Below are 24,657 nucleotides of genomic sequence, written 5' to 3' on the forward strand. Positions count from 1 at the left end.
GTTAAACTCAGATCAATACCTTTGTAGAAGTTTAGTGAACAAACAGTTCTAGTTCAAACAGTTCAAACAGGAGAATGGAGCGTTCCTAGAATATGCTCTCCAGGAAAAAATAAATGCAGCCATCTGATGTATTTAATGAGGTAGTCTAGCTGGAAAAATAACACTTAAACAAGTGTTACTAATAATGTATAATGAGTGTTCTGAAGGGATGAATTTAGGTAATTATGAGAACATAACAAAGAAACCTAACCTGGCCTAAAGCAGAGGAAGTTTTCCGAGGAAGAGATATATAAACCAACTGAATGATGAGAGATGATAGAAGCAGCATGGGAAAGAGGGGGAGTGATATGACAGGTGAAGGTATGTTATAGGCCCAGGAAATTATCTGTGCAACAGCCAAAGGCGAATATGAGAATGGTTCATAGAAGGGACTGAAAGGAGTTAAAAATGTTTGGAGCATAGAGCAGGAGAGAGAAAGTGGCAAAAAACAAGACTTAAAAGATAAGGCAAATTCACAGCATTGAAGGACTTGTAAGCCATCTGATGCAGTGCCGCAGGTAAGAGATTATAGTAGTTGAGTTTATGGTGATTGCAATGGATATGAAGAGACCTACAGAGATTGAGACATGCTTAGGCGGTAGAGTTAAGAAGCTGCTGGTGAACTGTATGGGGGAAGGGAAGGAAAATGAGGATCAAAGGGTCTTAGGGCATGTGTGTGGAAGGTGACACAGTTTTCTAAGACAGGAAACACTAGAGAAGAGGCAGTTTTGATGAAGGGGAGACATTGTTGAAGTGGAGGACGCCATGAGTCAACTAAGTAGGGATGTCCAGTAAGCCATTTTATACACAGGTCTAGAGCTATGAAAACAGGTCTGGGTTGGAACTCAAGATCTGAGGATCATCATGGAGGGAACAATTGAAACCCTAAATAGCACCACATGTGGATGGAGCAGAGGGGGGAAATGTCTATGATTAAGGGGTGGATGGAGGGAAAGGAGCCTTCCAAGGGCCAGGAAGGAGCAGTCAGAGGAACACAAGGCCAACTGGAAGAGCATGTGGCAAGGAGGAGGGCAGCAAAACAGCATCAGGAAGAACTGTGTGGTCAGCAGTGTAATATACCAGGGTAGGTCAAAAACAATGAGGGAAAACCCCCACAAATAATTCTTATGAACCTGCCATGCCCAGAAATTTCCCTCCTGGAGATCTCAGTGACCGTTAAAAAAAATTAATGCAAAAAAAATCCCTCAAGAGTGGGACTTAACAGGAATCCTGCAAGTTGTATAATATACAGATGGGCCGTTTGGAAAACTTCAGATTATGATTCCGACCGTATGATGTACTCGTTAAAATAACTCCTTTGATGTTACCCATTTATCCTTTTCATCTGCTATTTTCCTGTCCCTTTTTAAATGACAAGTCTGAGAAACTGTCTGGAAGGCTCAGAGCCTTTCCTCCACTTGTGCCTCTCAGGCTCACCCCAGGACCACGGGGAGTTCACCTGCGGCCTCCTGCCACAGGAACCTGGGCCCCAGCCTGCTGTCCACAGACCCTGGCCCCACAGCCTCTGCGAGTCTCGTTAACGGAGTCACTACCAAGCCCTAAATGGGCCAAAGGAGAGAAGCACATCAACGTTTGAGCTATGTATTCCTTTTCTTGACACCTGACAAGGTTCAAGTTTGTTCCTTAGACTCTGGATTCATGACCACATTCCACTGTATTAGAGAACACAGACTTCCTCTGTCTGTGATGTCTTTAAAGAGAGACTGTTTTATGTCTTGAAATGTAGTATTTATCCCAGTTACCCCAAAAGAGCAGAAAGTTTATAAAATCTTACTGGCTGTGTCCAGGGCTATATTCCAGCTATTTTAGGATGTGATCTTGTGCTTTGAGTGAAAATAGGGATGGAGGATGTTTTGCCAGTGGAAGTACTGCTCTGTCTGCTCTGTCCATCTCAGACTGTGCCCAGGAGAGGGCAAAAAAAGTAGCATTTACTACACATACACACACATACACATCTTTCTGGATGATATGAGGCCCATTTCCAATTCTGCTTCAAGGAATACTGAACCCAGCTTGAGATAAAATTACAGCGAGGACTTGGGATGTCATTTGGCATGTTTTATAGTATCATGCAGTTTGGCTCCAAAGTGTGTTTTGCACAAACACATATGGAAGAGGAAAAGGTAGAGTATGTATGAGAGGACTGGGGATGAGAGAAATCCCCAACAGTGGACTTGGGTAATAAGTAGCATGAGATCAGATTCTGCCTGGCCACTCACCATGACCAAAGTCACCTCAGAAGTCACTGCATTATTCTGAGGCCCACAGTGTTTAACCACCTGGCTCCTTTCTGGTGAGCACCTGCCACAACTCTGTCAGGCCCCAGGAGCCTGGGTGGCAGGCATGGGAATAGTCTGAGGCCAAGCCACACAACCCACTTTGATCTGTGATCATGCCCTCATGAGTCCCAGAGCTGCCTTTAAAGCTCCTGGTGCTCCCGATTTCACTGCCTCCTTGGGAGGTACTTTGTTTTTCCATCTCCAGGGTCTCCGACCCAGGCCTAGCAAAGGTGAGATGTGCTGCTGCCTGATGGAAGGTGCTGCACTGAGTTCGGCTTCCATAGTGGTCCCCTCTGGGACACCTGCTACATTCAGAGAGCTGGAGAAGCTTATCCAAGGTCCCAAAGGGTAGCTGTGCAGGACTTGGGCACACCTGTTACCTGCGCCAGCCTCATGGAGACCTATGGGATTAAGAAGTGATAATATTGCTCTAAAACAATGATTCTAGCAAAGGAAACATTCTATTAGCTGTGCATTAGCTAAGTAACACACCTTTGGAACACCTCTACACTTGGCCTTGTATCTCATTAAAGCATCCAGGAAAATTATTCCCTTTTCTGCTCTCATTCAGTCCTACTGATCGCAGTCAAAGAGAAAACCCCTGTCTGCTGCTGGTATGTCATTGACTTCTCCCCACACTTGTGCATCTTTCTTTAAAATAGAGAATGCAGCTCTCAGAACAATGTCATTGGTTAATAATGCTGTTTGTATGCTATTTCTTTCTATTTTTATTTGTGATTTGTGGTAACTCATAGTATTCATTTTCAACTTTCAGAAATGTTATGGAATTGAATAAAAATGAATTGATTTAGAGGGAATTGATATGCAAATAGCTATTCATATAGATATGAGAAAAAATTTAAAAGTTGTTTTATAAGTGACTAAAGATTGGGAAACAATGTTCTAATTCAAGAAGCCTGCTGGACTGTAGTGTTCTCAAAGCCATTAAATTGTAGTTTGGTACTTTTTGCAACACACACACAGAGAATCTAATGAAAATGCTGTACCCTCAAGGGGAGAGATAAATTATAGTGGATTGTTTGACCTACAGTGAAGGTCAATTAGATAGCCTTTCCCATTTTAAAATTTTCTTTGGAAGAATGTTAAAAAAATCACTCTCAGAATTAGATGATGAATACTATACACCAGTGATTTTCAATCTTTTTCATCTCTTGGCACACATAAACTAATTACTAAAATTTGGCAACCCACCGAAAAATATATTATTTTTTTGGCCAACCTGACAAAAAAAATAGGTATATATTTGATTCATTCACACTGGGTGGGTTTTGTTGTATTGGCTGTTGTCATATTTTTAATTTGACAATCTAAGGGAAAAGAAGTCAACGCCCCTGAATAAATAGTCAGGTATCATGCGTTTTAAAAATCCTTGTGGCAACTGGTTGGAAATCACTGCTATAGATAGTCAATCTTATATTTTGCTACCCCAAATAGTCTTATCTAGCATGTCATCTTTCTAACTTCTCAGACTTGCTTCTTTATATAAAATCAGGTGTGGTCTCTAAGATTAATATTTATTTCCCTTGGGGATAAACTTTGAGGCAGGCACTGAAGGTACATGAAGAGCTCCATTTTCAACCAAAAGCCACTGGACACAGAACAGAAAAGAAAAATCATGTTTCTGAGTTTCTCTTTTCAGTCCATTCCCTGGACTTTAAACACTTACAGAGCATCACTTGTAAACATGTAAGTCAGTGAAACTCAGCACCACCTTGGCCACCTGGAACCCCCAAGAATGGTTCTTCTTTTCTCAGATGTCCCTTCTTCCATTTTCTAGATAGCTGAGCATATACCCAAACTATATTTTCATATAACCACGTTGGATGAAAGTCCTTCTAGAATAACTTTCCCAACATCACACAGTAAGTATATTGTAAGGCCTAGATTTGAACCTAGATCCATTGGACCACCTAATCTCTGCCCTACAGTCATGTGTCACCTCCACCAAAAAGCCAAAGACCACTGGGCCTAATTTTTATAATTTACACTGCTCTTTCCTCACTGTCAGGCTCAACTGTCATTTCTCTTCAGACTATAAGAGACTCCTTTTTATTTTCTTGGTTATTTGAACTGTGTCACACACAAGGATATTGCCAGGTGCTGAATGCTAGATTAGATGGGTCTAATTTATTGAGAGTAGGTTCTGAGTAGAGAGTGGGAAACCCACAAATCATAACCATAGTGATTTCACGGGACCAAACTCAAAATACAACCTGTAGAATTATAAAGATCTTTGAAGGTAAAGGACCCTAAGGTTTGGTGGACAAACTTTTGTTCTACATCCCTAAATTTAACTTCGTAATTATGTTGTGTGTGTCCTTAGAAGACTAGAAACTGGAATGAGGAAAAACACTTTGAAACGGAAGCTTGTGTTTGGAAGCAGCAGTGACTAGCTTTATTAACTAGAGGAGAGGTTCACACAATATTCGAGCTGAAATGAGAGCACCTTGGAGATGGTTATAATGCCATCATTGTTGTCACAGGATGAGGAGAGCGAGACTTAGAGAAGTGACTTGCCCACAGCTGTATGAGTTACTGTGCAATTACCATTAATTAACTGTGGCATATCAACCACACAGCAAGCATAAACCAGAAAGTTTAGCCTTCAAGGCAAACAGCCATGTGTTAGCTTCAACTGTTATGGAGCTGATGGAGTTGATGGGTGGGGACCATGCCAACACACTGTCCCAACATATGCCTGAGTTCTTGGCCTCTCTTACAGTTTAAAAAGGCTGCTGGGTCCAGTGTGAAAGAGCTAAATGGTACAGCAGATGTCCAGAAATGAAAAAAATGGGCATCTGATGCCCACGAGCTATAAACTATTCCATCCTGAGCAGAACAACAATGTGCTGGAAGGGCAGGTGTCGTCCCCAGATGTTGAGGGGGAATGTATACTTTCCACTGTAGCTGTGGTGGAGGGGCTGCCTTCAGTGTCACAGGGGCTAGAGGTGGCATTGGTACCTCTTTTTTAGGTCTGCATATTTTCTGGGTGTTTGTCCATAACAACCAACCGTGGTCTCTATGAGATGGTAAACTAGAGCACAGCAACCATGTGTTTCACCAGCTTTGCCTGACGACTGTCACTGAATGACTCTCCATCAGAAAGCTGGGAAACAAGGCCCAGCTTCAGAGGGTTCAGGTTCTCAAGACCAATGATTTCCTGACTGACGAGTAGAGGCTCACTTAAGCAGAGAGATGGAACAAGACACCCAGACCAATGCTTTCAACAACCCTCCTCCAAGAGAATCACCTGCCCAAGGACCACCTGAGGTTGTCCCAGTGTGGGGACAGAAAACCATCCTAAGCATTCAGCCTAATTAATGGTGGCCGATCCTGAGATCTGTTCTGAGGACTGGGCTGGCAACGTTTTAAGAGGGAATTGTTAAAGATGCTCATCCCTAGAAACAGAGCTCTCACTAAAATAAAGTTTCTTTCCAGATAAATTACATTTTCTCCATTATAACTTTAGCTCTGTTAAATGCGTTTCTGAGGAAAACCAATGGTCTGGAGACCGTTCAGACAGTTACAGCCCCTCCCCTCCATGGAAGCAGGGCACTCTGGTCCATAGAGAGAGCCGGCAGATCACACATCCTCTGATGTGGCCCAAGCAACACAGGACTCAGCAAACTTTCAACAGATTGTGAGATTCTGAGCTCTTGCCACCACCCTGACATTCCCCAAGACTTTGATCAGGGAGCTACCATCTTTATAAGACTTACTTTTCTCCATCTGTAGCACCACCTGGGTCAGGAGGTGATTTTAATAAGGCTGAGTCAATCTGTTGTTTGCTTAACAAGATATCAACACCCAGGAGAAATTATTTCTTCAAACATAACAATTGCAGGCCATCTTATTACATATGATGGTAGCAGCCTTCTTTCAAGAGAGAGACACAGCACAGATAAGCCCTCAGCTTAGGAGGCCTTCTTTGACTGCTTGTTCCCAAGTCCCTAACCTTTACTCAGTATGAATTCTGAGTTTGCACTACACAGAGAGCACCATGTCACATAATATCTGTTTTGCCTCCCAAACTTAAACTCTGAGAAGACAAGGGCTATTTCACATATGTATTTTAAAATCTTTTTAAAAATATATTTCATTGATTATGCTATTACAGTTGTCCCATTTTCCCCCCTTCATTCCCCTCCACCCTGCACACCCTCTCTGATCCACATTCCTCCCCTTTAGTTCATGTCCATGTGTCATAAGTTCTTTAGCTTCTACATTTCCCATACTATTCTTGCCCCCTTCCTATTTTCTACCTACCATCTATGCTACTTATTCTCTGTACCTTTTCCCCCTCTCTCCTCCTCCCACTCCCCTGTTGCTAACCCTCCACGAGATCTCCATTTCTGTGGTTCTGTTCCTGTTCAAGTTGATTGCTTAGTTTATTTTTGTTTTTGTTTTAGGTGTGGTTGTTAATAACTATGAGTTTGCTGTCATTATTTTTAATTTTTTTTAACTTAGGTTGAAAGAAAATAGACAGGCTGTTGTTATAGATTGAATGGTTGTAACTCTTCCAAAATTCATGTTGAAGTCTTAACTCTCAACATGATGGTAGTATGGTAGTAGGAGATAGAGCCTGTGGCAGGTAATTAGTTTAGATGAGAATGAAGGAGTCCCAATGATGAGATTAACGCCCTTATAAGAAGAGGAGACACCAAAGCTCTCACTCTCTCCACATGCACCCAAAGAAGAGGTCACGTGAGCATGCAGCAAGATGGCTGCCATCTGCGATCCAGGATGTGGGTCCTCATCAAGAGTCAGATCTGCTGGCACCTTGATCTTAGACTTCACAGATGCCAAAACTATGAGAAATACAGGTGTGTTGTTTAAGCCACCCAGTCTGTGTTATTTTGTCACAGCAGCCCAAGCTGATACAGATAGCTAGTTAAGTTCAGAGACTGCAATATTTGTGGGTGTGACTCTGGTATACAATTCTCATCTTTTAATATATGAGTGATGTGAGCCAAGAAGCGAAGGCTGTGGCATTCCCTTCAAGCCCTCCTGTCTTGCAGACATTGTTATTCCTGGTTATGCAGCTCAGAATCTGGCTCTCTGACCCTTAAAGGATATTCTGTTAGCTGCTTATTGTCCTTAAATTCCTTTTCTTTGTGCACTAGCCAGAGTATATCCCAATGCCCACAACTAAGACAGCCAATGACATGAACAAAAAGTTGGAAAGGAAGAGACCAAACAAGCTTCTTTATAGCAGGATCTCTCAGAACCATTAATACAATGTGCAGAGTCCATCAGAGTGTGTGGCAGTATCTTCAGTTAACCCTGTGGGGACCAACAATTGCATCCCAGAATGGTTAGTCACACAAGGGGTTTTCAAAGAACTCCAGGCCTAATACAAATTGTCCATCCTGTCCTCCTAAACAGAATTGGCCCAGCCTGTAAGTACTACTCCAGTCATCTCTGGCTCTCTGATGCTGGGTTTCCTGAAAATACCCCCTGAAACAGGTTCTTTAACACCATAAAGCAATAGGACTGAAAGGCAGAGCAGGTTACATCTTCTTTGACCTGAAGGTAGGTTTTCATTTGCTGCATACTCTTTTCTTTAGGTCTTGTGTCTGCGAGTCAGTGTTTATTTTCATCACTATTTCAATGTAAACCTAATTCTATAAAATTTGTATGAACCCACCCTGGATGGGAGAGAGCTCTGTGTAGAAATCTATTCTATTTCACCAGCTGTGAGTATGCATCCTTCTTCTCCTAAAGTCATATATTCCACACTCCCTGAGAGATTTTCCTAAACAGTTACATTGCATTTCAAACTTTCATATTCCCCTATCCACCCCACTGGAAGTCTCTTTCACTTGTTCACTGAGAGAACAGATAGCATAAAAAATATTAGACACATTGAGGTCAGAGATACCTGATTCCTAGCTCTGCCACTTACTGGTTACGTGTACTTAATGAAGTACTTAATCTTTGTGAGCCTCAAACATCCCAAATCAGATTGGCAAACCAGGCTTATGGGAGGAGCCCTGCCTTATTGGCAAATGGACAAAGGACTAAATTGCCAAGCTATCTGAGAAGAGGAGAGGCCATGGAAATCCTGCTGAGCTAGGCCCTGGCAGCAAGGAGAAAGATGAGATGCATTCATTACATACGGGACTCCAATCTCAAAGATGTTGTTCTGAATCAACTGCTTCCCCAACATGATGATGCTGAGCTGAATGCAGAGCTCCATGAGGCAGCCCCCGGGAGCACACTGCAGAGGAAAAGACAAAGGAAGGAGAGGTTAGACCAAGTGAGCCCAGAGAAGCAAAGGCAGGGATTCAGAGCCATGGTGCAAGGGGCATAAGGATGGTGCTGGGGGTGAGGTGGGTGCCCCTACAAACCACTAGCCAGGCAGGAAACACCAGTCAGTGGTTAACTACACTTACCTCTTCCATGCGGTAATTGTTGAACACATAAACATAGCTTCCAGGTCTGCCCACAAACCTGAAATTGAGAAGTGTGGGAAGAATTAGGGGAAGAGAGAGAAAGGCGGGGCTGCTTGAGGGCATGCCTTCAGAAGAATAGCCACTGCTGAAGTCCTTCTTGCAAGTGCTGGCCAAGGCAGGTGGTAAATCACCCAGGGACAGTTTATACCCTTTTATCAGCTAACAATGATCTATAACACCTAGGGTTCACCTCCAGGGGGTGGGGGTTAAGGCTAGTGTAGGGCTGGGAAGGTCCCATGGAGGGAGTATACGTGTGCGTGTGTGTGTGTGTGTGTGTGTGTGTGTGTGTGTGGTGACTTCTGAGCTTAATCACAACAAAGTTTGGATTATCTGTAAGTGTATTGTGTGTGCATCTTCTTCTCTCAACTAGTTTCAAGAACTGAGTTCCAAATGCAACTCCTCAATGAACGTTTCTGATTTCCCAGGAAATGAAGGGTGAAACAGACTAAAGTTGTAAGTGGAGATTCCTGGGAACAGAAAAGGAAAATTGAGACTTCTGACTGAAAGCATTTAAAGGAATGGAAGAAGCCTGCCTCATTCCTCTTCAAAGTAACATCATTTTTATTGGGGAATAACAGGACTGGACAGGTGGGGGACACACAGAAGTAAAAGCCAATCATGGATCTAGACAGGTGATCAGAAGAATCCTACTTATTTGAAAAGCCATTCCTGGGCTCACCTGTTAAAATCCTACTCAGCTATTTAAGACTTGGCTTAAATCTTTGCTTCTCTGTTTTGGTTCCCTTGTTTTGGTTCATTTTATACCTCTTATTACAGCATTTTTTGCAGATTATGCTGTACTGTTGCCAAAACTACTGTTCCAATATACCACAAGTTTATCTCAAGTCAGAAGTCTATATATTTTCACCTAGAAGATCATATGTATGCCATTTGTTATTCATAGTAAATCTAGATAGAAAATATGCTGATTAATATGAACAGTTTCTCTGCTACTATAACAGAGAAATAGTCACGGACAGAGGTCCTGGGAAGGGGTTGTGGTTTGGGCTATAAACACATTTATAAAAAATTATCAAATGTGGATGATGACAGTTCTTGCTACCAATGTCTGTTTGATGAGCAGTTAGCTCTAGGGAGGCTTTCCTGATACAGCTGATGCTTACTGGGAAATCTCCTTGTAGGTAGCCAATTGATCTGACCACAGAAATATTCATCAAAAGTGATTTTACACCCAGACCTATTATATAATGAAGAATTTGACTGGCCTTTGTTGCCAGTTCCTGGAAGGAGCCTCTAAATCATTGGAATTTCCTGATAGGAGTGTCTTTATTATTCTTGGTGGGCCCTTGGGACTATACCTCAGTTTATACTAATGAGATCACTCAGGATGAAGAAGACCATGCCAGAAAGGCCAACCATGGGATTCAAAGGTTGAGGCTTTTGAGCCAGGGAATAGCAGCTTGACCTCAGGGAAGGACAAAGGGACTGGAGATTGAGTTCAATCACATGGCCAATGACTCAATCAATCACACCTACATACTGAAACCTCAATAAAAACTCTAGACTCTGAAGCTTGGATGAGCTTTCCGATTGGAGTGCACATCAATGTGCCAGGAAGATGACATGTCCTGAGAACATCAAAGTTTTGTTTAGGACCCACCCAGACCTCACCCTATGTGGCTCTCCCATTTGCCAATTTGGATTTGTATCCCTTTGCTCCGATAAAACTGTAATTTTAAGTATAGCACATTTCTGAGTTATGCAATTTGTTTTAGTGAATTATTGAACCTGAAGGGTTAGTGGTTGTGGGGGTCAGCTGACCAAATCATGAGTGGCCTGGAAACCCCATAGCTTGGGGCTTAGTGTCTGAAGTGAAGATAGCATTGTGGATGACTGTGCCCTTAATCTGTGAAGTTTACATTAACTCTGGGTAGTTAGCATCAGAATTGCATTGCAAAACCTAAGAGCCACTGGCTAGACATGAAATCCTCTTCTGCCATATCCTCAAAGCTGGGAGACACAAATTCTTCTAAGACTCACTCTTCAAGGCCCAGAGCCAAATCCCTGTAGAGTTTCCTGTTTATCAGAATCTGCAGATGTTAATACAAACTGGTTTAGTGTTAATACCACTGCCTCCTGAACAGCCAGGTGAGGGTGGGAATGGGGAATGGGGCTGAGGATGTGAACTGACAATGGGGACTGGGTGACCCCATTGGAGGACCCAGACTTAATGACCAACTTCTCTTCCATGTATGACACCAATACACTCACCTCCCCTTGAAAAAGGCCACATAGAAGATGGGCGAGAAGGCATTGACAAACTTTAGCAAGAAAGCTTTCAGTATCAGGCGTTCTTCAAAAGTCTGTTCTGTTTTGGGAACCTCTGAAAGAGAAGAGTAAAGCTGATGAGACTGAGAGATTTTTCACCTCTCTGAGTACTGACCCTGTGACATGAGCCATTGTCTCTCCTACAGAGTAGAAACCAAGAGATTCAGCTCTCTGGCATGTTAGAATTGAGTTCATCTAGGAGGTCCCAAGTGGTATGCCAGTATGCAATATAAGGATTAAAAAAGGCCCAGGGTACATAAGATTATCACCTTTCTCATTCCACTTCCCTCTTTTTATCCAGTCAAGCAATGGGTTCATACTGTGCTCCTCGAAGAGGGGTCTGTGCAAGCAGAACTTCCTCCTACCACCTTGACTCACCAAGGGAATTCAGCTTTTACCTGTATAATTAAAATTTTACTTAAACAAAAGCCCCTGATTTTTTAAAAAAAAGGCTTATTAAACACTGAACTAGAGTAAACAGGTAGCAAAGATTTATTTTGAGCAAATAGAATTGTTTCTCTTTTCCTCCACTTTCATTTTTAGCAAGAAAGCCTTCAGCTGTATGTCCTCTGGATAGGCTGAGACATCTTGAGTTCACTCACTCAAATGATGAAGGATACTCAGATAAAATACGTGAAACAAACAGCATAAGGCTAATGTCTCAAACTCAGGGGTCATAGTGCCAGTGTGTCCTATCAGAGCCGAGCAGAGAAGACAGCTGATGCTCCTGGAGGACCTGAGGCACACTGAGCAGAAACCTCCTCAGTGCCTTCTGAAGACTCGAGACCCATGGGAAGCTCCAGTGGGCAGCTGTGCAGGGTGCTTAGTGGAGTCTCCACAGACCATGACATACAGCTTGGCAAAGAAAAGAGATTACAGAGCCACACTTCATGGGCAACAGGAAAGCGTTAACCCTGTGTAATGTGCACTGATGAGTTTAGCCTGAAAGTGTGCTGAGCACAGGACCCAAGTGCCAGGACCATGTGGCCAAGGGAGTTCTGTGTCCATATGAGACCAGAGTATGGATCCGTCTGACTTATCAGCCCACCTGACTCACGCATGGCTTTTATAGGAATCATACAAAAAAATGATAAAAGTGGACACAAGGCCCTGTTCTGCACTGAAGTGCCCTTCTCTGACCCATCTCCTCATGTATAAATCCTTCCCATTTTAACATCCAGATCAAATGTTACACATAATCCCCTTCCCAAAGCCCTCCAGATGCCTTCAGCTGGCAGCAATCATCCTTCCTTTTCTTCTATAGTATTTTAAATTTCTCTGTATTAATTACCTACATCTATGCCCTATGAAACATCACAGTAATAGTAGCTTTCTTGATTGTCTGTGTCTTAGTTTGGATTAGCCTCTAAGTCAAGGATTTGAGAGTAAATAGTTTATTTGGGAGATGCCCCAGGAAGGTTGGTGAGGGTGTAGAGTGTTGAGAAAGTAAAGGGAAGAAAGACAATATGGACATGTCCATGAGCAGGTTAATGCCACAGACAACTGGGACTCAGTTCCACTAGGGACCTTCTAGGAGACTGTGTGAAGCACCAATTAAGAATCATTATACCGAGGGGTGAGCAGGCAGGAGTGAGTCCTTCACTGGTTGAAGGTTACTGCTGGACTTGACTCCCTGGCACTTCCAGCTTGTCCTGTGTGTATACTGAGCTTAGCCCCACAACCAGAGAACCCCCAGAGACAGAGAGCTGTAGTGACCTCCAGGGGGCCAAGGGGATGTGCATGCTGCACCACCAGGGGCTCTGCTATAAGCTGCACTACAGCATGCATTGTACATGGGTGCATGCATTTGCTACCTCAGTTCATCCCCCCTCCTATGTGAGGGAGGTATTATGTCTTACTTTCTTGGACGAAGGGAACTGAGGCCAAGAGAGGTTAAAGCCTTGCTCAAGATCACACAGCTGGTGACAGAGTTGAGATTTGAACCCAGATCTGCCTGTCCCCAAAGACAGTTTTTACTACCTTACACTTAGAAATCAGGATCTTTGATTGATTGATGTTTACATCACAGATCCTCTTCCACCTTCCTACCCTTCACCCACAGCCTGGCATGATGCACCTAAAAAATATTTATCACTGTTCAGTTTACATTCATTGAACACCAGCTGTGTGCCAGGCACCATGCCAGGAGGGATGAAAACTTTATCACTTCCTTCAAAGAGTTGCATTTAGCAAGGTCTCTGTTGAAAGCCTTTTGCAAACTGCCATTTCCCTTCCATATTTACTCTGTGAGCGACAAGGTATCATCTCCCCACTCATCATAGCAGGGGATCCTTGGGAAAAGAATGCTGCATTTCCACATCTGCTTTTCCACACAGCACAGTGAGCCCCTTACTCATTTTGCAATCCTAAAACACCATCTTGCATATTAGAAGGTGATACCCAACAGCAGTGGTGCAAGTATGAGCCTCTGCTAAGGAGACTGTCACAGGCAGACATAAGCCCCTGAAGACCCATGGCCCAGGAAGGGACTCAAGAATAAGAAATTTTAGAGATCCCATAGTGCTACCATGAGTCAATTTCTCCCTAAGGCTGAGAGGGCCTAGGGAAATGAGAGTTCTCACCTGTCTTTGTCCCCCTGAGCCCTGAGAAACATGGTGTCACTCCTGTAAACCCAGCAACACTGAAAACCAGTGTACTCTCCAAATTTGCCTTCATCCTGATGCCCATTTCAGTTCATTTATGTGGGAGAACAGTCCTGGAGGCCCTGGCAGGCCATGCTGAGCCTACAGAGCACCCCGTCACTCTATCTCTGGCTCAGCTGTGTGGTAAGGGGAGAGATTATTTGCTTGTTTTGTATGGCTACGGAGATGGCTATAGGTACAGATGTTAGCATCAGACATATTTGAGTTTAAATGCAGAGTGTAATTAGAGGAGTGAAGTTATGTCAAAAGGAAATCCTGTCTCAGAAGGTTGCCCTGAAGATACAATGGGAATGCTTGGCACAGGGTAGACCACACTAAATGACAAATCATTGTCGTCGTCGTCATCCTCCTCCTCATCATCATCATCATCTAGGTCCAACAGCCTTGCTTTCAACAGCACAGTTGGGCCATCTGTGGCCAGGGGTTAATCCATATGTCCAGCCCCTCGAGAATCTGGACATCATTTCCATGTTGACTTCTAATCACCTCCTACCAATCAATGTTGATTGAGCATGGAAATGGTAAACACACAGCTTGAAAAGTTGAATCAACATGGCCCCTGTTCCCACCACTGCTGAACAACCACAGCCCAAGCCTCCTAAGGTCCTCCAGGCAGGTTTGAAAATTGCATGGCCTGCCAGGGGATCTGGAGACACTGTCATAATTCTACAGGAGAGGAAGTTGGACAAGTCTACCTTGATAGCCCTCAGCTGATAGACAGCCCTGTGGTTCTCTCCTTTCTGCCACGCCTGGATGGACACAAGCATAGCTTCATGAGATAAAAGTCCCAGCCAACCCTGCACTGACTCACCCAATAAGCATTTGGATGAAGATCTGTTGACAGTTAACACTGACACTTCTGTTAGTTCTTTAGTTTATGTACATTAGCAAAGCCCCTCTGATCTTTAACCTCTCAGGCCTTTGAACCCCCTGCTACAAATCCTGCTCAACAAAGAGGTCAGCACCGCCCTGTTGATGGATGCTCATCAATCATCAGGTCTTCCTTGGGCTTAAGACTCATGTCCACATCTTCATCCTGATTCTTATTCTCCCTGACTAAAGGCTCAGGCCCAGGAGGAAATGCCTGCCATCAATTTCTAAGGTCACTGTTAGTTTTAAGATCTTGTAACTCCGAACCTTCATGTGTCTGTGAACCCTATCACTTTCCCCACCCTGTCCCACCCCACCCCCACTATGGACAGTTTGGATGGCTTTTTTACAATGAGCACAGTCACAGCAGTTGCCAGATGTACTCTATTGTGCATACTTGCTGAATGAATGAGTGAATGAATGAATGACAGGGAAAAAACATTTGGAACAGTGTAAAATTTTTGTCATTTACTAAAAATTCCCAGTCACATTCTAAAGAGGGCAAATCCTAGGGAGGGACCTTTGTCTGGTGAGTAGGGCAATGCATAGGAAGACACAAAAGAGGGGCAGTCAAAGAAAGTTACCTTTCCCTATGTGAGATACCAGGTGGGGGTGTTGGAGTTAGATGTAGGACCCAGAAAAGCCTAGAGCCAGTGCAATGGGAGCAGGAAGGATAGAGAAGAAGATGAGGGGACTGCCACCAAAGAAGAAATGTAAGTGACAGGCTTGGGGATGGGGGTTTTGGAGATGCCCAGTGGAAATTTTCATTAACTTCTACTGTGTGATTTGTAGTATAATCCCTTCATTTGCCTCTTTATAGAATCTTCAGTAAAGATTCATTAAAACCTGCTTTCCTTACCAGTACTTGAAGAATTCTGGATTTGTTTTGGGGGGAGTGATGTGCCCATGCACTGAGTCCTGCTTCAAGATTGGCACCCACCAAGGCATAAACAGATATGGCCCATCCTGCCCTGTTGTAGCTCAGTTAAAAAAGGAGAATTTGGGAAGAGAGAGAAAAGAGATACAGATGGAGGATAGAGACAGAGATAGAAGGTAAAGGAGGAAAATAAGGAGTAGGGGAGAAGGGGAAAGAAGGAAGGAAGGAAGGAAGGAAGGAAGGAAGGAAGGAAGGAAGGAAGGAAGGAAGGAAGGAAGGAAGGAAGGAAGGAAGGAAGGAGGGGAAGGAAGGAACTTTTCAATTGAAATTTGAGTCTCTGCCCAGTGTGCCTGTGGCAGCAAATTTAATAGTAACTTAACTGCATCTCCTCTCCAATCTTGTTCCGCACTTTTAAGTATTTTGTGGATAAGAAAATTAAAACCAATGTCACCCCCAAATAAGGAATCATGTCTGAGGAGCTCAAAACTTGGAAAACTTATAAATGTAGCTATAGGGGGATTAAGGAAGGGTCTGGAGAGACACATGGCTTTGATTTTCTTTTCTAATCTCCTTTGAAATCTTTGCACTCCAATCTCCCAATCCTACAAGAATTTCCTCCAAGGTCTCTGGAAAGAGAATCTGGTTCTTTCAAAGCTCTTTGCTCTAACTGGAAATGAATGACTCCCTTCCTCCAAACTGATAAATCATGGGCCAAGTTATTATTTATTAGTTTTATTTTTAAAACAGCCTTTGCCTCTGCTTTTAGGGCCATGAGCCACCATAAATAATGGGCATTTCCAATAAACAATCCAAGTCCACTTGATAGGCCACTAAATCAGCTGGGTGCTCCCACCTCAGAGAAACTCTGTAGCCATGTCATATGCTTTTCTGGGAAAGGAGGCCCTCGGGGAACACCACAAGGGAGGGAGAGAATTGGTGGGTTGTGGGGAGAGTCTAAGCCCTGGAGCTCCAGTTGGATTTGGGGATCTTTCAGTAGCCAATGTAAGGAACCTCGCCTGTCCATGACAGAGATTACATGACTAAAGGAATGGAACAGGTTTCGCAGAGTCCACTTGGGGTAGGATGATGTCTTCAGGGTGGGGAGGGTGATCTGCATGCAGGCTACTGAGCAGAATTCCCTCACAAGACCCAAACCTCAAAAGTGGTCTGAATCTGATCCCCCTAGAAAGTGGCTGAGACTTGTGCTTCACGAGACTCTAAATACAGTGGGTTTAGATTGCAACGGCTACAGGGTTGTAAAGACAGTCAGCATGCAGAGAGTGTGACTGGGCAGAGGGCAGCCCTTCTCCATCCTTCACAGGCTCCTGATATCCCGCGGCCCCCAGAAAGCCACCCCAGGTTGATGACAGGCCATCTGAGGGCTTCTGTAGCTTCTGCTCCGTAGAGACAGATTTCTGTCAGAGCGCAGACTCTGTCTAGGGCCAGAAAAGACAATCAGATAGAATTCCTGTGCAGAGCCACTACCTACCCCCCTTTCTTTTAAGCGTGAAACCTCTGGGGCTCTGTGTCATGAAAAAATATGACTACAAGTGACCCAGCTTTAAACTGCCTTGGAAAATAATTAGTATGAAAGCCTAAGTTAGTCGCAGAGGCCAACTACAAACTGAAAGTCTCAAGAGCGCCATTCTAATCCCATGGAAGCAGAATGGCCAGCAAGGGGCTGCTGGCTGCAGAATCTGAGTTTTGGAAAGCAGGTCCTCCTAACTGATGTCCCCAACAACCCAGCCAGTGCATCTGTAATGATGGCAACAAGACAAAATGAGAAGATGTCCAAGTGTATATTTTAAGTAGTTCAAGCCCTGGCGCTACTCTAGGCAGAAGGAGGGCCTGAACCTGTGCAACTGAGTCAGAAAACAGAGGCGTCAGCTCCTTACCCTGCCTCTCCCCCAGGGCAGATCAAACTTTTGCACACAGCAACGTTTTTTCAGACAGCCCAACCATCTGGCCTTCTCTCCATTTGTGGGTGTGTGAGGGGGGAGGGGTGTGTGTCTCAGCCTCCTGTGTGATGTTGTTGCCTTGTTTGTGCCATGGGGAGGGAATCACCCTGGGAGAAGCCAGCCAACTGGGTAATTAGGCAGTCAATGCATTGCCTAAGGGAGCTGAAAGCCCCAGAACTGGAGATTAAGGATGGGTGTTCCTAAAATCCTCCTGTAGCCCAAGGGAGTTGTTTTTAGCACAAGGGATCCCTCCCTTAGAGTCAGGAAGATGGCTCTTGCTCTCAGATAAAGGGATATGAGACCTACTGTGCTGTCTAGCAGCCTAGCCCAAGGTAATGGTACCCCATTTTAAGGATGGCATCTCATTTTAAGGAAAAAGGATACTAAATAGAAAGAAAGCACTGGGATAGGAAGAGGGTAAGGGATAGGGAGAAAGGGGGAGACAGGGAGAGGGAGGGAGGAGAAAGGAAGGGAGGGAGCAGTGGGGGGGGCGGGGCAGAGAGAGAGAGAAAGTTCTGTTATGGACCTGTCATGAAAACCCCATATCCAGTGCCCACTGCGTGCCAGGCACTGTACAGGCACTTTACACAGATTCCCCATTTGATTGTCACAAGTGCCCTGTGAGGATTTCCTCCCCATGGCAATTACAGGAGCAGAGAGAGGAAGGTGCCTAGTTCATGACCCCAGACACTTGCAGGACACTAGCTGGTCACCTCATGAACACATTCGCTGGTCTAGAAACCAAGCCCCCGGTGAGTTGGGACTAAGTAAGTCCATCTTCAGTCCATCCCTCATGTCTTCCCAGGGAAAGGCAACCGAGAGGAAATGTTTCCACCTTTTCCATCATTATCTTTTTTTTATTCAACAAATATTTATCAAGTGACTATTAAATGCCGAGCATTGAGCACTGGAGATACAGTGGTGAGCCAAACCAATAAGCTCCTGCCATGAGGAGCTTAGAGTCTAGAAGAGGGAGGAAGACAAATAAGACCATTTCAGAGGGCGGTGAGCCTAAAGGGAGCATGCAGGGAGATGAGAAGGAGAGGAAAAAGAGGACAGGAAGACTGCTTTAGTCAGAGTGATCAGGTGAGGCCTCTGAGGAGGTGACCTCTCAGCATGGAGGAGCTGGGGAGGTCTCAGAAGATGGCAGCAGCAAGGGCAAAGGCCTGGGGTCAGGAGACACCTAAGGATATGCAAGGACTAGATAGGTCTAAGTGCATGGAGCGTTCTAAGCAAGGAGACAGTATCAGGCAGTAGAACTGGGAGGAAGGCAGGGCCTGGTTAATGGGGCTCTGCCAGCCACAGGAAGGACTTCAGATACATTCAAAGCACAATGGGAAGTCACCTCAGGGTTTTCTGCGGGGGAGAGGTATAGTGATATTAAATTTTAACAAACTATAGAAATGATCCCTGAAAGTATTGTCTTTGATATTAAATTTTAAAAGGATCACACACAAAAAATGAACTTCATATGTATGGTAGATGAGGGGGGAGGGGACAGAAAGGCAAGCAGAGAAACAACTAGAGGGTATAGTTGTCTGGGTAGGAAATGACCAATATCAGAATGAACTTGTGCAAAGTGGTCAGATCTGGGATATGTTTGAAGGTGGAGTAGTCAATATTTAACAGAATGGATTCTAGGGGTGAAGAGAGAGAGACAGACAGACAGACAATGACAGAGAGACACAGATCCAGGATGATGCTTGGGTTTTCATAGGAATTTTTGAGTGGTTGGTGGTGCCATTTTCTGAGATGGGAAGAATGATGAAAAGTAACAGGTTTGAAGGAAAAATTAAGAGCTCAGCATTGGACACATTGAGTCCTTGGACTTCTGTGCTTCTGTCCTTTCCTGAGTCATGCCCCGTGGGTAGAGCATTGTATGACTGGGAATCATTCCTCAAAGTACCTGGCCAGTTCTGAGGAATCAGAACCTCGAGCAAGCCACAGCCCCAGTGTAGAGGTTGGACTAGTGATTTCCTAAGTCCTTCCTGCTTCTGGTCAATGAGGCTAGGACAGAGTAGAGGAAGACCCTGGGATGGAAGCCAGAAAACCTTTCTGTCCCTGTGTCCCAAGGTAAGTGACTTCCTTTGCTGAGCCTCCCCATCCTAATTCCTAAAATGGCATCTTCATTAAACATCTGCAGTGAAGACGGAGTGAAAGGAAGTATGGGGAGCACCACGCACAGTGTAAGGTCTCAAAGATTTGCTTTTATCATTAGAGTGTGGCAAGGCACGCTATTAGACATTCATTCGTACACCATTTCCTGTCTTTAGTGAGAGAGGTGCTGGTAAGTTTCCTAAAAATTCCTGACAGAGCCCTTCTAGAAGGTCAGGGCTGAGCACTCTGGCATCAGCTGGGGTGGTGAGGGTCACTTCCCTCAGAGAGAAGCGAAATGGGGTATCATGAAATCTGTGTTTTGAAAGTTTAAGAAGATAAGCTCTATGCTCCTAGGGTGAGTTTCCAGGGACAGAAGGGAGTTCTTGGTTCTAAGTCTATGTGATGGGTGACACCTGGAGATGGGGGAAGAGGTATTGATGTGCCTTGAGAGTAGGGACCCTCAACTGAGCTTACTCTGAAGGAGAGGATCATCCCTTCTTGAAGAGCCCAGGCAGGAACTGCCATATGGAGGAACCAACTCAGCAGTGGTCCAGCCTCTTCAGTCAGATGGGACAGAGGCAGCATCCAAGAGCAATGCTGCACAGCAACAAGACCCAAAAGAGTGAAGGGCTGGTCATACTCCAGGCATGTCCCTGTCTAAGCATGGGTGTTGGGCTGACCCCCTCTGTTTGTCCAGATCCCAACAGGAAACAGGATTCACCTCAGATGGTTCTAAGAATGTGATTCTAATGAAGACACTACTTATAAGTAATGAAGGGACAAGAAGAAATGGTGTTAGTGGAGCCCAAGATGGACCATGACAGAGGACCCATCCTGCAGAAGCTGTTATAAAAGAATGCAGTTTTGCCAGAGATGAGGAAGAAGTAGGGAAGGAATAACCCCAATTCACTCTCCTTTGGCCCTCTAACTCCACTGCTTTCTACTGGCTGAATGCCCCACCCCGCCCCAAGTCAGAGTGCAGGAGCCAGATGACGTAATCAGCTGGACCTCATGGGGCTCAGAACACGGTAGAGAAGGTGGATAAGGGGTCTGGAGAGGAAACATAGCAAACAGAGAATGACCCCTGCTCTACCTTCTCATGATTTAAGTCTCTGAGTTCTTAAAAAACTCAAAGAAAAGGAGAGGAATATATTGGACTTCCTGCTCAAAAGAAAGATGGGTGTGTCAGTGATTAACTAGAAAAATGAAAGAGATTCGTTCATAGTTATAGCTCTAGTTTGGGAAAGAATTCTTGCAAGTTATATTAAGTAGCAGGGTTACCAGTTATACAAAAGTAGCAGTGTTACTAATAATAGTTTCACATAACTGGAATAAATTGTTCCACAAACGTGGGCTAAAACCATGATCCCAGTCATTTTTATTAGTAGCAGCAGCAGCCTCCCACCATCCCCGCTCCTTCCCAGACAACATTTACAATGCTCTAAGTCAACATCACTGAGCAGAATCCACTCTCACTACATCCTTCCCTGGCCTCACAGAGGGGCAGGCAGGACGCTCCTTCTCCCCAGTTGCCCAGAAGCCACACAGGGAGTCAGGAGCCGGTGGCAGAGCAGGAATCCAAGCCAGCGGACCTGACTCTCAAGCCAGATTTCAAATTACCAGCACTCTGGTCTCCCCCACACCCCCATGAAGCCATAGGTCCCAGGCTGGCCCACAGGCAAGCACACATATCCACATGTATGTTTGGGGAAACGTATCCTTGCTCTGGAAGTACATTCCCGTGCAGGCTCCGTGAAGCTGACTCCCTTGGTCCCAGTGCTCTGAGCTCCCAAAGCCACCATTTTACCCTGCACTGGAAAAACACATGTTGTCCACATGTGGTGGCAATTACATCCATCCATACATACCCCAAATTTTCTTCTTTAAAGAATTTTTAATGTCCCAGCAGCCTTTGATACCAAGTTTTCCCCTCCTTTATCCTTTCTTTCCTCTTTTTCCTCCTTAGTAGTAATACATTGCCTTATGCTGAGGCTAACTTAGAACTGGGTGCAAACTTTTGACTCAGAACTCCCTGGTGGCATTTCTATAGTTTTTTACTTTAATAAAGCATATGGGACCCTGTGAATCTACAGAGCACTCCTCGTGCATGGAGGCCTGGGAAACAAGTGACTGAACTCAGAGCTGGCTCTGACTGAGTCTCCCTGCTTATCCGCAGAGACCCCCACTACCTGACACTCACATGGGTGGATTTATTGCACTTTAAATTTTCTAGAGCCTCTGGTGTGTTTTCCTTTGCATTCCCAACCCATTTAGAATTTCCTGAGGAACAAGGACACTCTAAAGGCGTAGTGGGTCATGGTCTGAGCAAGGACACCAAGGTCAGACTCACCACATGATCTCGGGCCTGTTATTTACCTCTCTGTGCTTCAGTCTTCTCATCTTTAAAACGGGGGTGTTACAACTGCCTACATTATTGAGGCTGTTTTGAATATTAAAAATGATGACACACATAAAGTGCTTAGAACAGTGCTTGGCACAGGGTGTGTGTGTGTGTGCGTATGTGATGTACACACACATGCACACATGTACACCACCACTAACCATGGGCCTTGGGCAAGTTTCTAAACCTCTTCAGGCTTCCCAAGAGTAGAAAGCAAGATGACTGATCTCCAGCACTACGGTGAAAATTACGTGGGACAATGAATGTACGATGCCCACCACTGGAAGGAATATGGCAGGTACTCAGTAAAAACCCACTGTGTCTCCCCACCCCCTCCTTTTGTTCACTTCCCTGTCCCCACTTCAGTAGCATCTGGGGCAGCAACACAGGGTAGTAGGATATCAGCAATATTTAAAGGACTCACAAACACAGACATTCCGTAAGAACAGAAGACTTTGATTTAACACAATTACCACTGGTTAAGTACCTACAATAAGCCCAACCCTATAACTAGAAGAGGTTCAACAGAGAGTGTATGATGAGTTGCACAGCTCCACACACAACTCAGCACTTTGCACATAGTTTTGAAAGGGTGGGGAAGAGGAGGCTGTGGTGGGGGAGATGGAGTTAGAGGATGGTGCTAAAAAACAACCTGATGGTATCTTGATTATTCAGCCTAGAAGCCTGGTGTCAGTCCTGCTTCCTCCACTTTGCCCCTAGCTAGAACAATTTCCCACAGCCAGAATACCAATAAGGCCCCTTCCCAAGCCAAACCTGACCCGGGCCTGTGTCAGTCATGAAAAGACCCTATGGTTTTCAGGAGCACTAGACATCCTGCTCACCAATGTGTGGGCTCAGAAACTCACTCTTTCAAAGGCACAGCATATCCCTGTGTCCTGACTCAAGGAGGCAGCTGCTATGGTCTGAATGTTTTATCCCTCCAAAAGTCATGTGGCCTAATGTGATGGTATCAGGAGGTGGAGCCTCTGGTAGGAGCTTACCCATGAGGGTGGAGCCCTCATGAAGGAGATTAGTGCCCTTGTAAAAGAGGCTCCAGGAAGAATCCTAGCCCGTTCCTCCCTGTGAGAACACAATGAGAAGTCTGCAACCCAGAGGAGGGCCTTCACCCAACTCTGCTGGCACCCTGCTCTCAAACTACCAGTCTCCAGAGCCGTGAGAAATGAATTTCTGTTGCTTATAATACCACCCTGTGGTATTTTGTTGTAGCAGCCCAAATAGACAGGACAGGAGCACACCTTGAGCTCTTCTGCTTGCTGACTCTTGCTGCCTGGCTTCCCGAGATACCCTGTCCTGTTGGCCTGGGTGCCCATGCTGTTGCTTGTGCCTGACCCTGGGAACAAGATACTTTCCCTATGACTCTCACCTTGACCCCTTCAGGAGTGAACAGATCACTGGGAATGAAGACAGTCCTTGTCCTACCCATTCATTGGAATCTGCATAAACTTTAATTCCTGGTGCTTGCTGAACTGGGCAGTACACTGTGCAGTAAGCCTTGGCCGCCTAGGCCCCAAAACTTTGTTCATGTCCTTAGTAACCCACAGGCTTCAGCTTGGTCCCTGTGCCACCAGTGCTGTGTTGTCCTAGGTTACAGCAGGTCTCGTACCCAAGCCTATGAGTATTGTTATTATGGCCACCAGGAAGACAGTTACTGTCTTTATCCACCACCTCTGAGTCAATCACTTGCAAGGCATTTAACAAATTCTGTCTTTTGTCATAACTGTTTGTGGCAAGAATGAACCTCAGATAGGCCTGACACCTCGGTGCATTAAGGGATGCTCCTAGGAAAGCCCTTGTCCATCACCCAGCCTTGCAGGAAACACTTGGGAACATGTTGGGGTTGTTTACACCAGCTGTTTGCACCTGGTGAGCAAAGCATGTATTCACAGCCTCCTCATCAATCAGGAGATCTGGGGCAGAGAGCCAGACGGGTATTAAACCTACCGTGAGAATGGCAATGAAGCCCCTCGGCCTGGCAGAATCTTCATTAAATTGGGTGGCATTATCCACAGCTCTATGTCCCCGTGAAGGCCTGAGGGACTCGGAAACCACCCCTTTGCCTACAGGTATGCTAATCATCCCCTGCTCTGCACAACCATCTCCAGTAGTGTGTATACAGTTTACCATAAAGGAGAATTCAAGTCTTCTGAGAGCTCTGTTGCACCTTTTGGTCACTGTTCCATTGTGACAACTTTCCATTTGCCTGTTCATCTCAATATTTCCTCAAATCCTTTTGTAAGCAGGCAGAATTGAAATAATGAATACATAAATACTCATTGTGGACTCTACTGAGACTTACAGGATGCCTGGCCTATGGACATTTCTTGAAAAGAATGTTTTGAGTGCATGGATAGAAGAAGAGATGATTTCACCAATGAAACTTATGCTAAGATCTGCCATGAGGTAGGCACTATGTGGGAACTGAACAGTAAGACAGAGTAGCTGTTCTCCAGGACTTTGTAGTCTGGTTGCAGCAAGTAGCAGAGACCTTTCCAGTTCACAGAGCATCCACTCACATCTACATATATTCTAGTGTCTTCATAATTAGGCTAGTCCTCGCCAGTGTGCCGTGATGGATGGAAGTGATGATGGAAGTAATGGATGACACTTTCAGACTGAAGTGTTTCACAGCCTCTGTATGACTCCCCACCACCACCCCTGCTCTCTCT

The 24,657-nt window shown here is 44.9% G+C and overlaps 1 protein-coding gene across 5 annotated transcripts in view; it reads right to left on the reverse strand.

Moving 5' to 3' along the window:
- The window catches only part of ANO2 (anoctamin 2), a 311,269-nt gene that overhangs the window by 40,719 nt on the left and 245,893 nt on the right, over positions 1 to 24,657 (reverse strand). For all 5 annotated transcript variants that reach the window (XM_045826458.1, XM_045826456.1, XM_045826457.1 and 2 more), the window contains 3 exons: positions 11,048 to 11,159; positions 8,756 to 8,813; positions 8,480 to 8,580 (listed from right to left, as the gene is read on the reverse strand). In XM_045826458.1, the coding sequence (XP_045682414.1) occupies positions 8,480 to 8,580; positions 8,756 to 8,813; positions 11,048 to 11,159 (271 nt within the window). The remainder of the gene's footprint in view (positions 1 to 8,479; positions 8,581 to 8,755; positions 8,814 to 11,047; positions 11,160 to 24,657) is intronic.

The sequence above is a fragment of the Phyllostomus hastatus genome, unplaced genomic scaffold (genome assembly GCF_019186645.2).
Source record: "Phyllostomus hastatus isolate PE091 unplaced genomic scaffold, TTU_PhHast_1.1 phas_scaffold_755, whole genome shotgun sequence".
NCBI lineage: Eukaryota > Metazoa > Chordata > Mammalia > Chiroptera > Phyllostomidae > Phyllostomus > Phyllostomus hastatus.